The 15,723-nt window shown below is 45.3% G+C and overlaps 1 protein-coding gene across 1 annotated transcript in view; it reads right to left on the reverse strand.

Moving 5' to 3' along the window:
• Positions 1–1,598: 1,598 nt before the first annotated feature.
• Positions 1,599–15,723, reverse strand: part of LOC134367139 (G-protein coupled receptor 143-like) — a 31,026-nt gene continuing 16,901 nt past the window's right edge. The window contains exon 7 of the mRNA XM_063083779.1: positions 1,599–1,693. Within this exon, the coding sequence (XP_062939849.1) occupies positions 1,599–1,693 (95 nt within the window). The remainder of the gene's footprint in view (positions 1,694–15,723) is intronic.

Genomic DNA, 15,723 nt, shown 5'->3' on the forward strand with positions numbered 1-15,723 from the left:
CTTGTTTGCAAACAAGATGATCTTATATGTTGAAAACCCTAAGGACTCCACCAAAAAAACCGTTACATATTAGTATTCCTATATACTAATAGTGAACTATCTGAAAAGGAAATCAAGAAAACAATTCATCTAATGATAATTACAAAAATATTTACATACCTAGGAAAAAACTTAACCAAGGAAGTGAAAGACTTCTACAATAAAAAGTATAAAACTTTGTAGAGAGAAATTGAAGGGGACATAAACATATGGAAAGATATTTGATGTTCATGGATTGGAAGAATGAATATAGTTTAATGGCTATTCTACCCAAAGTGATCTATAGATTTAATGCAATCCCTATCAAAATGCCAATGACGTCCTTTGCTGAAATAGAAAAACAATCTTAAAATTCATATGGAATCCAAAAACGACCCCAAATAGCCAAAGAGATCCTGAAAAAAATGAACAAAGCTGGAGTCATCACACTACCTGACATCAAATTATACTATGAAGCTAAAGTAGCCATAACTGCATGGTACTGGCATGAAAGCAGACACATGGACCAATGGAACAGAACAGAGAACCCAGAAATAAATTCCTTCACCTCCAGCCAGTTGATCTTTGGCAAAGGTAAACATATTGGGGGGAAGATATTCTTTTCAGTAAATGGTGCTGGGAAACTGGACACCACATGCAGCAGAATGAGTCTAGACCCCTACCTCTCACTACATACAAAAATCAATTCAAAATGGATTAAAGATTTAAATGTAAAACCCGAAGCTATGAAACTGTTAGAAGAAAACATAGGGGAAACAATCCACGATATGGGGTTTGGCAAGGATTTTTAAAATAAGACTTCAGAAGCACAATTAATGAAACCAAAAATAGATGAGTGGAATTACGTGAAAGTAAAAAGATTTTGCACATCAAAGGAAACTTGACAGAGTAAGAGACAACCTACAGAACGGAAGAAAGTATTTGCAAACTTTACATCTGAGAAGAGGATAATATCAAGCATATGTAAGGAACTTAAACAACTCAACAGCAAAAAAACCAAATGGCTCAATTGAGAAGTGGGCAAAGGATCTTAATACACACTTCTCAAAAGAAGATATACGAATGGCCAACAGGCATATTTTATACAACATATGTATGTATCAAAATATCAGATTGTACCCCCATAAGTATGTACAATTACAATGTGTTCATTAAAATTTTAAAAACAACAGCATTTGCTAGAGGTGTTGTTCAGACAGAATCCAAGTCTGGCTGGGAGTTCAGCCTCAATTACTTTATTATTGAACTTCATTCCCGAGGACTCGGATCTTGCACGTACATTACGACCAGCCTCAGAGAAACTCTAGTAGCAACTAAGAGTCTAGAGAAGTGATTGAATGGTCTAGAAGGGACGCTCCTGCACTCGCAGGTGCACACGCATGGACCGCTGCTCCTATCATCAAGAGGAGCCTCGGGAAGAAGCTCTCACGTGATGACAGTGAGGTCTGGAGGATGCGACAGCTTGGCAGCACGGGGATGGGAAGGTGAGAACATGATTCTAAAGAATGAAAAGTGCAGAGTCTGAGGAATGTGGGGGCTGGTCGCCTGTCAAGTCCCCTTCATAGGTCTCCACGTGTTTGGGGAGCAGAGTCCAAATCATTTGCATTGCGGGACCCACTTGTAGTATGGATTTCAATGGTGCTGGCATCAGAACCTGGCGAGAAAAAGAGAAGAGATTGTGATGGTGTCTGTGTCCGTTTCCGAAAATGGACAGAGCTGTAGCATTCGTGTTGTCTGAAAAAAAGAAGAAAAGGTATAGCATACGTTTCATCAACATTGTATGACATCATTACATGATGACATCATTGTATGATGTCACTACAAAGGATAAAACAAATCCCCCAGAATCATGTCGGGCAATTGATAAGTGGGTGGTGTGTGGATGGATGCTGCAGGAAACCACAACTACTGACCCAGGAGGTTCTGGAGCCATGACACGGGCACTGTCTGACGGAGGAGCAATGGGCAGGTGCAGCTCCGGCAGGGGATGCAAACTCAGGCAGCAGCGCCCTCACGCTTGCCTGCCTACCTGCGCTCAGTTCCAAGAGGTGCCCAGAGGGAGGGAACAGCACCCTCTGTATGACTAAGCCTCCTCCCCATTGTCTTGTCATGGTTCATGCCACATGGTTTCAGCAAGCAGCTCCTCTATGCCAGCACCTACCTCAACCCATGGAAAACGTTTCCCTCTTTCAAAGCCCAATTGCATACACAATAGTACATGCCTGCTAAATCTCTCCCAAATTGGGCTTCTTGGTTCTGATCACAAACTGGGACCATGATATGTGATTATAAAGTGACCCACGATGGCGTTTGTAATACCTAAATTTATATATCCAAATATACTCAACGTTATTCGGCTTCAACTTCATGAAACATCTGAGGGGACACTTTTTCTCAGGCCTGGGTTTCAAGAGAATGTGTGCTTCCGTGCACACTTGGTATGTTTTCTTGTGGACAATTAAGAATCTTGGAACAGATCACATTTTCTCCTTCACTTCCCGTCTAGGGAGCTCAGAACCAAACTAACAGCCCATTTTAAATAAGCACATGGTGCTAATTCTACCTGGCTTTATTCTGATTTCATCGTGATTCTCCTTTGGGCCTCCTTATTAATCTATTTTCCCCTTTTCCCTGTCCTTTCTCCAGAACATGAGCTGGCTTACAAAAAGCAGTGCAACACCATGAGGAATAAAATATTGCGCGCCAGTCGGTAGTGTGAAAGCACACATCACTCTCCTCAAATGAGTGATCCTGCAGGTCTGTTTAATCATTCCCACACAGCTTCCTTCAGAACCTGTGAGATCCTTTGCAACAAATGTCAGAATTATTCTCTCAGTCCACAAATATCCAGGAGTGCCTGCTCTCTGCCAGCCCATAGGCTATGCACGGGGAATACACAGATGGAAGACACAAAGAAGGGTGGCCTTTTCACCGATGCAGGCGGGACAAATGACTGCCCTTCACAAGAGCTCCAAGTCCCTCCATCTCTGGGCCCTGCTGGCAATGACAGCCTCCCCGTGCATCCCTCAGGCACACTGGCCTCCCTGTTTTCCACACTGCAAGCTTGGTCCTGCCACAGGACCTTTGCTCTTCCCTTTTTCTGCCTGTAGAGCTCTTCTCCAGATTTCCTCATGGCCCCTTCCTGCTCTTCATTTAGGTTCAATGTCAGCTCATCTTGGGGAGACTTCTGGGACACCCTAACTAAGTCCACTCTCTGACCCCACTCCCTGATTTGCTTTTCTTCATAGCACTGCTCACTATCTGGATCGAATATTATATTATTACTTGTGCTTTTTATTCTCTGTCTCTGCCACTAGAATGTCTCAGTGAGCAGGGAATTTGTCTGTCTTCATCGCCCTAGTATCACTAATGCCTAAAACCACATCTGTCACATAGAAGGTGCTCAATAAGTGAGTCGAATGGACAAACACAGGTAAGTGCCCTGACATCCACTGGAGGTAGCGCTGTGCCCTGCAGCACTGACTAAGACCAATGAGTATAAGGAGGGGCAGGAACAAGTGCGATTTTACAAGAGACACATGTAGAGTCCGAGAGGACACGTAAGAAAAAAACAAAAGAACATTAGCGTTACATGGAAAAGAGAAGGTGGTAAATTGTGGCAATTGGAGAGGTGTGCTTGGAAAAGACTAGCAAAGTCTGAGCTACAGAAACAGGCGACAATATTACCAAGAAGGCAAGTATGACACTACCGTGTCCCCTGACATGCACATAGACATTGTGGCCTGTGTGGCACTTCACAGACTTGATTCTAGCAGGGTCACCCACTGTTCATGAGAACATCCTGTGCTCATGGGAACTTGTGCAATTTCTGCGGTTCTTTTCCCAAAGACTCTGGACTGGGGTGTCACATGGTGGCTTGTGATCAAGCTCTGGGCTGAGGATTCTCCCCCATGACCCCACAGTTTGGGACATGCTCTGGGTCCTGTGGCTTTGAAGAGCTCCCGGTCCTTTCATCCTCCCCCTGCGGCTCCATGGAAAAGAAAGTTTATGCATAGCAACTTTCTTGAAGCAAATGCTGCTGGAACAGGGCTGCCTAAGCCCAGCCCTGCCTGTGCTGAGTTGGATGGGTGCTTTCCAGTAGGCCTGCTCTTAAAGGTCTCCTCGAAGAGAATATGCTGGCTGAGCAAGTCTCTGAGAAGATAATTCAACAAGGCTGTTGGGGAATGTTGACTAATTTCCTATGGGTGCTATGTCTATGACTATCTAAGGAACATCCCTGCAGGAAATGCAGGCTCCAGTAACATCATGGTGCCCAAGGGCCAACCCCTTCCTACTGGTCCCCTTGAATGAGCCATGCAAGTCCAGGCAGATTTTGGGGAGCCCCATGTAGAACTGAGATTTGAATGTATATTGGATATCTCCTGTGCCCTCATCTGCCTTTCTTGGATCCCTTGAAAATATTGAAGGCCTAGAACTGGAACCCTCAACCACTGGACACCGAGCATGAGCCACAGAAAACCTGACACCTGGGCGTGACTCCACTTCAAGGCGTTAAATATAATCTGGCCAGCTCAACAGAGTCCAAGGTCCTGGGGTATGTTTTCTTCTGCACTCTCCTAGCAGCTACAATTCATGTGGCTAGTGGGTGTTACTTTCAGGGAGAGATGAAGTGAGAACAGATTGCTGTGAGGGGAAAGCTGATTTCCCAGAACCCAAGCCCAAGAGACTCCACCTAACACGGGCTGATTGTGTGGAGGAGTGGGATAATGTTCAGTTCTTGAGAAGGGCCTCAGGGCACTACTTAGAGGATAGGCCACTGAAAAAAATCTTCACATGCACAGTGCTGGGTAAGGAGCCTACAAGTGAGACACAGGAGAATGATAGGAGATACAAGAGAAAAGGATTAGTGGAAGGCAAAAGGAATTGTGGGACACTCAAGGTAATGTGAGAATAACAAGGAATTTGGGGAGAGACAAAGATTTATGCTGAAAATGGACAGTTGTGTGGGGAAAAGAATTGTGGGAGAGGCAGGGAATTATGGGAGAAACAAATTTTGGGAGAGAACAAAAAACTGTGAAAAAGACAGGATTATGTTCAAGAATGTAGAGTTATAGAAATGACAGGAAATTGTGTAAAGAGGAGGGAATTTGGGGAGAGAATCAGATTTTGGATGAGAATTATGGTAGAGAAATTAGAAATGTAGGAGAAACCAAATTGTAGGGGAGACAGAATGTGGTTGAGAAGAGAATTATAAAAGAAAACAGATTTGTGAGAAAGGAAGAATGAATTGTGAGAGAAAGCAATGAATCGTGGGAAAGAAGAAATTGTGAGAGACATGGTACTGTGGGAAAAACAAGGAATTGTGGGTGAGAACAGAATTGTGGGAAAGATAGATTGTAGGCAAAAACAAAGAACTGTGGGAGACACAAGGCATGGTGGGAAAGAATGGTGAGAGAAACTGAGATATGGGAATTGTGGGAATGAAGGGAAATTGTGGGAGAGAAGCAATTATGGCAGAGAAGAGTATAGTCAGGTGACAAAATTATAGGAGATAACAAAGAATTATAGGAAAAAAGATTTATGAGAAAAAGTGGAGAATGGGTAATTGTGGAAAAATCTCTGCAAACTGTGGGAAAGAGGAATTCTGACAGAAATATGGAATTGTGGGAGAAACCAGAAATTATGACAGAACAAATGGGAACTGTGGGAAACACAGGTATTGTAGGGGAAACAAGAAATGGTAGGAGACACTTGTGGTCAAGATGGTGGAATAGACAGTCCCCAGCATCACCCTTTCCCACGATCAACCAATTTACAACTAGTAAAAAGGATTGACTGCCAATCTGGGGCTACTAGAGCTCAGGGGAACAAGAGAGACCTACAGAGTTCATGAAGGCAGGAGAAGCCATGATGAGAGAAAGGACCACTCTGACCATTTTGAGACCCGGCCATTTCAGGGCTGGTGAGCACACGAAGCAAGATCTGGCAAAAGCCATAGCTGTTCCCTTCATATGAAGTTGTTTGGAGACTGTAGGGGACAAGAGGGCCTTGGTGACCCCAGGCCAGCAAGACCAGTAACGAGATTCCTGTGGACCCACATAGGAGTGAGGGGCCAAAGACAACTGAATAAAGGAGCCACTCAGAGGCTGGTGAGTCATCACAGGGAACCAGGGCATGTCGCATCCCATGGGAAATGCTTGGAGTATGGGCAGTGGATGTGACGGGCCCACTGGGGGAACATTGGGGCACAGCATGGACAGCTGATCTGCCCCCCAATCAGCACAGGACCACTCACTGTACACTAGTCTGGAATATAGAACTGCAGTGGGTGTAGTTCACTGAAAAGACTCAGGCCCAGACCGGAGTTTCCACACAACCCAGGTGTACCAGACCTCACAAGACCCAGAATTGCTTACAAAGTCAACAATTAAAACCTGAGCTGCACAAAAAGCCTTTGCCAGAGAATTGACAGCAAAGCAGCAATTTAGCTCAACCACAGGGCTCAAGAGCTGGTTTCCTTAGGAAGTCCCCCCATTTTATAAGTAAGCAAAGGACAACAAATCAGTTCCAGTGCTCAGAACAGCGAATAATCCAACACAGAACTGAAAGCGAAAACAAAAAACCCACAGATCTGAGACAAAGTTTTGATATTAACCACTAAAGGCCTAACACCACCAAAGAACACCTATAAAACCTAGAAGGAGAGGAAGCCTCCCAGGCTCCCAAGCCAGGGTTCGGGGAAGGCCAAGAGCCTCAGCCATGCCCCCAGCTCAACGACTGCATACAGCCCAGCAATGACCACCAGGCTGCTGCCAGAGGCACCCCAAGCTCCCAAGCCCATGCAGTGGGGGGCCAAGGGCCTTAGCCACACCCCCAACATCTGCACCCAGCCAAGTGATGACCACTTAGCCACCACTGGAAACGCTCCAGGCTCCCAAGCACAGTCGTGGGGGTCCAAGGGCCTCAGCCACATCCCACTGACATCTGCAGCCAACCAACAATGACCACCGAGCCACCACCGGAAGCACCCCAGGCTCCCAAGCCAGGGCGGTAGGGGGGCCAAGAGCCTCAGCCATGTCCCCTGGATGTTCCCATGTAACCCAGCAACAACCACTCAGCAGCTACCAGAAGCACCCCAGGCTCCTGAGCAGGGGTTGGGGGGGCTGGGGCCCCAGCCATGCCCCACAGCATCCGCATCCTGCCCAGCAGTGAAAAAGACACGACTGCAAGTCCCCTGGGCTCCCCTGCTTGAATGAATGGGGTGCCATGGGCCTCAAACACACCCCTCCTCCCCCTTTCTCCTCCCACCTTATCCTCTCCCCCTCTCCGCTCCCTATAAATATAATATTTATTCTTTAATAATAATAAAAATGTTTAAATAAATATATTTTAAAAAGTGGAATTGTAGGAAAAACAGAAAAGGCAAGACATTATGATAGAGACAGAACATTATGGAGAAAACAGGAATTGAGGGAGACACTAACAAGGCATTAAAGGCGAGATGGGAAATTGTAGTAGAGACAAAACCGTGGGAGATGAGGACATAGAATTGTAGCACAAGGGAATTATAGCAGAGACAGAATATAGTAGAGCTCCAAGGATTAAAGATGAAAACAGATTTGTGAGAGAATTAAATAAAGGAGAATAGTGGGGGAAACTGGAATTGTCAGAAAGAGGAAATAGTAACAGAAATATGGAAATATTTCCATATTAGTAACAGAAATATAGAATTGTGGGAGACAAGGCATAGTGGGAGAGGCAATTCAGGGATACAATAAAGGATTATAGAAAAGAGCAGATGTATGGGAAAGAGAAGGGTTGTGGGAGAAACAAGGAATGGTGAGAAACACAGGGTGCTGGGAAAAGAATTGTGGGAGAAACAAAGGTTTTTGGGAAAGAACAGGAAATGTGGGAGAGGGAGGGAAATAGGAGATACACAATGATGGTGGAAGACAGAGTCTTGCAACACAAAACACAAAACAGATTTATAGATGAAAACAGACTACTGAGGAAAAAAAGAGAAAAGTAAGGGAAAACAATTGTCAGAAAGTGAAAATTGTAACAGGAATATGGAAATGTATAGAAAATGGAATTATGGAAGAGACAGAATACTGGGAGAACAAAGGATTAAGGGAGAGAAGAAAGACATGGAATAGTCAAGGATTGTGGGTGAAACAAGGAATTGTGGGTAGGAGTAGAGCTTTATGGGAGGGACTAAATGGTGGGAATGACAAGGATTGTGGGAGAAACAGGAAAAGGTGGGAGACAGAAGGGTTGGGACGACAGGAATTGTGGGAGAAACAAAGTGTTATGGGAAAGAACAGGAATTGTGGGAGAGGCGGGGAATTGTGAGACGTAAGTCATGATTGTGGAGAACACAGTGTTGCTAGACAAAGCTATCAGAGGGGACACAGAATGTGGGAGAGCACAGAGAATGGCAGATGAAAACTGATATTGGAGGAGAAAAAGAGAACAGTACGGGAAAACGGAATTGTCAGAGAGTGGAAATTGTAACAGAAATGTAGACTCGAGGGCAAAGCGGATTTGTGGGAGACAGAGGATTCTGGGAAAACAACGGAGTATGGGAGAGAAGAGAGACTTACGGGAGAGGCAAGGATCGTGGGAAAAAAGAGGAACCGTGGGAGAGAAGAGACTTATGGGCGAGAAAGAATTGTAGGGAAAAGGATTCTGGGAGGAACAGGAACAAAGAGGGACAAACGTTGCTGGGGAGAGAGGAATTGTGGGAGAAGCAGTGTGTTATGGGAAAGAACAGGAATTGTGGGACAGGCAGGGAATCGAGGGAAGGAAGCAATTGCAGAGAATGGAGAATGGCAGGTGAAATGGGATTGTGGGGGGGGGGGAGCGGGAATGGTAGAGAACAAAGGAGCAGAAAATGTGGATCTGTGTGGACGTCCCCCGAAGGGAGACTGGTGGGGGAAGTCAAGGAATTGAGGGAAAGTGGGAATTGTGAGAGAAATACAAACCCACTTCAGAAAGCTTTTGGCAGAATAGAGTTAAAATATAATTCTAACCTTTCCGTGAACTTTTTGACTCACCCCTCACAGTCGTGTGGGGGAAATGGAATTAGGAATGAGCGAGAGTTGTGGGACAGCAGAACACAGAAGAGACATGGAACTGTGGGAGAAACAAGCAGGTGTGGGAGCGACGCCATATGTGGGAAACATGGGGATGGTGAGAGAAATGGAACCGTGAAAGGAGAGACGCAGACCCCGACGGAAGACGGTGGGGTAGGAATCATGGGAGAGACACGGCGATGCCCCACCCTTGCCTGCCAGGCTCCCTACTCTGCAGGGACCAGGCCTCCCGAGTGGGTGCAGGTCCCCAGTGTGCCATTCAAGCCTCGCCTGTGCCCACCCCAGCAAGGCCTCAGCCCCCGCCTCACCCCTGTGGGAGGTCGTGCCCCCAGTGCCACCCAGGGCCCACCCATGGGCTCCCTTCCCAGGGGGTCGGGGACACCCGAAGGGGCCGCGAGAAGTGAACTGCGGCTTCAGATGGTGCACAGAAGGCGATGCATTAAATCACTTATCTCATTGCCATGAACTGGGCTGGTCCTTCGAGCAAGCAGGAATATCTCTTTACTTAAACTTTCACTGGCCTTTCATTGGCCACCGGGTGACGTCCACCCTCCTGAGCAGAACCTGTAAAAACCCTTCATCGTGTGGTCCCAACCTGCCTCTCCAGCTTCCCACAAGCCCTCCACAACCTTCCACACTGTGGCCATTTGCAAACAAGACGCAGACTTCCTGCTCTATGTCTCGACATAGCTGTGCTTCCCCTAGATTGTCTCTGTCCCACAACACCCAGCCTGCACATCGCCACCTCCAGAAACTCCCCCAGTACTCCAAAACCCAAGACAGTTCCTTTAACACTTCACAGATTTCTAAAAAATAAAAGATAGTATTGTCCTTACTTATCTGTGAGTTTGATACATTATACTTCTCAAGGACACACCCATCCTGGCTAAAATGGTGCTGGCCCTATAGCAGATGCTCAATGAATATTTAAGATCAAATTGCGTTAACTTGTGCCAAGTGCCCAGTTAAGTGTGAAAGAACACACCAGATATTTCATAAGGCTCAGTGTGAGCCCCTTGGTCTTGGAAGGAAACCTACAGAAGCAGAATGTTAAGGGCACGATGAGCAAGTCAAGCTTCATCTGGGCAGTTTACGTACGAGAAGCCTACCCACAGCTAAGTTTCCTCTGTATCTGCTTAGGTACCAATGATCAGGTTTAGTCAAAAGGAAAAGAGTTCTAGTAAGAGGTTGACCTTGACTTTATGCACGGAAGTAGCATCATACACACATTTAACTTACTCAAATCTAATTCTATTTAGCAAACGGTCAGGTAGGTAGTGGAGGGGAGGAGAGGTGAGAATTTCCATAGTCCCAGGGATCCTGCTGCCTGGCTTCTCCACACGGTTAGCCTGTGCCCACAGGCAGGGAGGGAAGCAAACTTCAAACATTTCTGCAAGTTGGTAAAGCCCCTGGCAAGAAAATTTGAATGACATTTGAATTTCCCCCACCACTGACAGGCAAGTGGCCCCAGAGACATACTGACCAGGGAATTTAGAAGGAATCCTAAAATCGTCACCAGATAATACAATGGTGATGACAGCCACGACTCAGATGTGGATGTACTTATAAATGTGCTGAAGTGTCCTAAGCAGCAAAACATCTAAATTATTTAATTTACAAACAAAATCCCTCTTAATTCTTTTTAGATTGATGTATGCAAATTCCTGCAATGGGTTACCGTACAAAATGGTGATGACTGTATATTATGGACGATCTTAAAATATTCCAAGAGGGGTTAGATGAAAACTGAACGCCCTGACTGCCATCCCAGTAGCATCTCTACTTTATACTTTTGCAGAAATTGTTTGTTGTTAACACTACAAACTTACTCTGGCTTCAAAAAAAAAAAAAAAAAATCTCCCCAAAGCCTTCCTCAACACGTTAGCTAAAAATACATCACGATGGGCTCTAAACTGGTAGCTGGCATTTTTACAGAAATTCTTTCCACAATCAGAAATAATAATTGTACTGATTTTCTCAAAAGGCTTTCCTTACGTGCTTTGTTTTTCCTCCGAGGAGTTCTCAAACTGGTATTTCTCTGGATTATTCAATTCTTACAAAAGAATAACTTAAAGATTTTAAAATATTTTTTCTTCAATTGTAAACTGCAATATCCTTGAGGGAAATTTTACATATGTCTAGAACCTACACCCAACACACTTCCTAATACAGGACCTGGTGGAGTTTTGAGTGGTTATCAGTAGTTATTAAAAGAACAAACAATGGGTATATCCATACAATTGAATATTATTCAGCCATAAAAATAATGAAGTTCTGCTACAACATGGCTGAATTTGGAAAATGCAATGCTACATAAAAAAAGCCAGACAGAAAAGAACAGATACATTATGCCACATATATGATGCATCCGGAATAGGCACATCCATAGGGACAGAAAATAGGTTAGGGGTCAGCAGGGACTGGGGGTTGAGAGGAACAGGGCTTGTCTGCTAAAGAGTGCAGGTTTCTTTTTGGAGTGAAGAAAATGTTCTGGATTTAGATAGTAGACATGATTGCACAACCTTGTGATAGACTTAAAGCCACTAAAGTGTACATTCCAAAAGGGTGAATTTTATGGTATGTGGATTATATCTCAACTTTTTAAAAAAGCAAAGGAAGGAGGAATGAGCAGCCTGTGATTAGAACCCCTATACCTTAGTTGTTCTCTGCAGCTGAAAAACCAGAGATCCCTAACTTCCCATAAAGAAGGGAAAATGCCACTGTGGAACGTCCCACTTCACCAGGTAGCAGTGTCACTATCTAAACTCAGTCTTTTAAGATGTCTACTTCTTCTGTTATTTTCCAAAATATAGACTGACTAAACAAATGGCGTTCAAATTTCAAAGGCAAACTGCTACTCATGCTGTGAATTGTTGTTACAAGATATCAACCCTTGTCAAGCGCTTTCAATAAGCAGGAGGTAAGCAGAGAATGGCAGCCTCAGTGCAGAGCAGCCCTGTTGGCTTTTCTGCTGGATCTCTATTTGCTATTTCTAAAACTTTGTGTGAAAACCTCCAACTTTTGAGCACCAGTCCAATGCAACAGTTTGCAAAACAAAGAAATGATTTTGTTTCGTGGTGACTGGGGTGGGGTGCAGCAGACGGACTGGGATGGTTTTTATTATTATTTTTCGTGTTTTGGTTGAATGTCAAAGATTGGCTTGGCCAGTTTAAATCACCAAAATGGGAATAAAAACAAAGACAAATAAGTCAAGATAAGAATTTGGTTTACTCCCCAGGTGGTTTCAATAACTCTACATGCTAACAGCAATTCCAGTTGGTGAGTCCCTGACCCTTGATGAACTATTTGTACCAGGTAGAAAGTTCATAAACACATGGTCTCTGTCTTTTAGCTTTGGCCAAAACTACTTCACTGTTTCCCTTTGAGGCTCCCATTTACAACCAGACATCCTGTCGCATGGAATCAACCCATCAATTTCTCATCATATTTTTGGGCCTTCAGAATAAACCAACGTTTTATCATCTAAAAATGAAACCTCCCTTCAGCATATTTGGATAATAGAAATGGAAAAGAAAATAGAATTATTTTAGCCATTACCAAACATACTCTTGCGCATTTTTCCTGCTCCAAATTTCAACATTATTCTTGTGCAAACCAAAGTGGTTTGGACTGTGAGGTGTTTGTCTTTGGTTTAGTGTGTGTGTGTGTGTGTGTGTGTGTGTGTGTGTGTGTGTGTGTGTGTGTGTGTGTGTGTGTGTGTGTGTGTGTGCACAATTTATTACTGATGGAATTTGGATGTGACCGGCACCATGTTACACACACTCAACACAAAATGGCCACCAGCCTTTCCCTTATGAGAAACCTCGTGGTTTCTGAGAAACAGAAACTCCTCCACACCAGCACCAAACCTCTCCCTGATTACATCAGCCTTCCCTACAACCTATATAAGCCCTCGCACTCTGACGCCAGTTGCTGCTCTCCATTTTGAGTGCAGCCCAGCAGATTCTTTTCCTTTAATAAAGCTTGATTGGTACCCGGTGTTTTGGCTCACATTCATCTTGGTGCTGAAACCCAGGGGATCCATGCTGTGACCTTTGGATGATCCCCTCTCTTGGGTTGATTGCCCCCCCTCCAGCCACCCTTCCTGGACCTGCTGAACCAGGTACCTCAGGGACTCTCTCCCTTTGCTGTTTCAGACCAACACATCCACCATCAGCCTCAATTCAGGGTGGGTCAGGGGGTCTGTCCTATTTCTACGGGTTCCCCTGACTACTTTCTATGACTACTGTCTACTTACCAAAGACCAGGCTACTTCCTGAAGACCAGGCGCCTGGCAGAGGGAACCCCTCTCATGCCCCTGGCTATTGGAGGATGCTCCTCTAGCTGGTCAGTGGCTTCCCTCTGGAAAAGGAGGTGCGCAACAATGACAATGCTCCTTGCTGTTCCCCTTCTTCAACTGGGACTGATCACCTCCTTTCTCACCTGCTAAATGGGATCCTCACAATCCAGACCTCCACGCTTTACATGCTTGGGCTGTCTCCTGGCCAATTTAAACTGAACTGTCTCATTTTCTACAATCCCTTGGCCTCCAGGGAGACATTAAACCTAAACATCTCATTTTCTCCCTGCTCTACACCTCTGGACTGTCTCCTGGCCAACCTCTTGGCCTCCGGGGAGATATTAAGGCAAATGCCTCATTTTCTACTGTAATCAGGTTTGGCCTAAATACAAACTAGACAATGGATCCCAGTGGCCAGAAAATGGCACTTTCAAATTGGATACTCTCAGAGACCGAGACAACTTTTGTCACCGAAACGACAAAGCCAGAGAGATTCCCTATGTTCAAGCCTTCTTCTATATCCGATCTCATCCTTCTCTCTGTCAAAACTATTCTACATCTCAAATTCTCCTAACTCATGCCTGACCTCCCCTTCTGGACTCGGATCAATCTTTTGATCCATCAGACCACTCTGCTCCCCAACCACATCCTTATGCTCCAGATCCTCCACCAGCCCCTTCACCTTTTCCCTCTCTTTGTCCTCAGCCACTCAATCCCTCTCCTTTTTCCCCTTCATCAGGTGACAACCCCACCTCAGTTTCAGCTCCTTTATACCCCCTCCATGAAGTGGCAGGGACAAAGGGAATTGTCTGGGTCCATATTCCCTTTTCTCTTTTTGATCTCTCCCAAATCAAAAAACGACTGGGATTTTTCCATTCCATCCTGGACACATATCTTAAGGAATTCAGATACCTCACCCAGTCTTACAATCTCACCTGGCAGCTTAATGTTTTCATGATTCTAACTTCCACCTTGTCCCATGATGATAGGGAGCAGGTCTGGATAATGGCCCACCAACAGGCAGGCGAGGTACATGGCCAAAATAATAGGCAGCCTGTGGGAGCCACTGCCGTCCCTCACATGGACCCAAATTGAGACTACTGGGCCAGCCATGGTGACTGGGATCTCTGGGATAATATGATCACATACATGATTTATGGCCTCCAAAAGTCTACGCACAAGTCAGTCAATTATGACATGCTTAGAGAAATCACACAGCGATCCACCAAAAATCCCGGCTAGTTCCTAACCCGCCTCTCTGAGGCTTTACATAAATACACATGCATAGACCCAAACTCCCTTTCAGGCATGGCCCTCTTACACTCTCATTTTATTACCCAACAAGACCTCCTCAATGCAGCTTTCAAGGTTTTTAACAATAGAGAGGAGGAGGAGAGGAAGGATTGATACAAAAGAGATCAGGCCAAATATTAGCTCCTGGCTAATGCTATCCAGAGATCACATACTCCAAAGCTGGTGGCCTCTATGGGAACATCACCTGGGAACTGCTTCAAATGCAGTCAACAGGGCCACTGAGTACTGCCATATCCTTACCCCAGGCCCCCTCCCAGGCCCTATCTGCACTGCAAAGAGCCAGGCCACTGGGGGGTTGACCATTTCTATCATGAGAGAGCGAATGGCCCAGTCCCCAACTAACCCTTTGGCTTCATGGCCATCCTGACCAGAACTGCTTGGATTTGCCCAGGAGGAGGACTGAGATGTGCAGAGCCTGAGGCCCCGAAGGAGATTACACATTTGAGCTCAGGGTAACTTGCCTCGTAGCAGGTAAGCCAATCTCTTTTGTCATCCATACAGGGGCCACTTACTCTACCCTTCCTGAATATGCAGGACAAACAACCCATCCTCTATCACAATAGTAGGGGTCATGGGATCAGAATAACACCCTTGGATCACTCAACACCTTTCCTGCAACCTACATCCACCCGATTCACACATACTTTTTTAATAATGCCTCAATGCCCAACCCTCTTACTGGGACAGGACATCCTTTCCAAATTCAAAGCTACTCTTACCCTAAACACTTTAACTCCAGCTACAGTACTCCTGTTACAGGCTGCCCCGGACCTGGTACCTGAGGCTTCCAACCTTCCCTTCCACTCGGACAAGGTTAATCCTGTAATATGGGACACTTCTTCTTCCTCCATTGCAATGCACCATTCCCCTATACTGGTTAAATTGCTGAACGCTTCTTTGTTCCCTAATGTCCCAGAATACCCCATCACTAACAAACACCTAATAGGCTTAAAACCCATCATACACAAACTCCTTTCTTCTCATCTCTTACGGCCTACCCACTCGGCTTTTATA

This window comes from Cynocephalus volans, chromosome X, assembly GCF_027409185.1.
Source record: "Cynocephalus volans isolate mCynVol1 chromosome X, mCynVol1.pri, whole genome shotgun sequence".
NCBI classification, from domain to species: domain Eukaryota; kingdom Metazoa; phylum Chordata; class Mammalia; order Dermoptera; family Cynocephalidae; genus Cynocephalus; species Cynocephalus volans.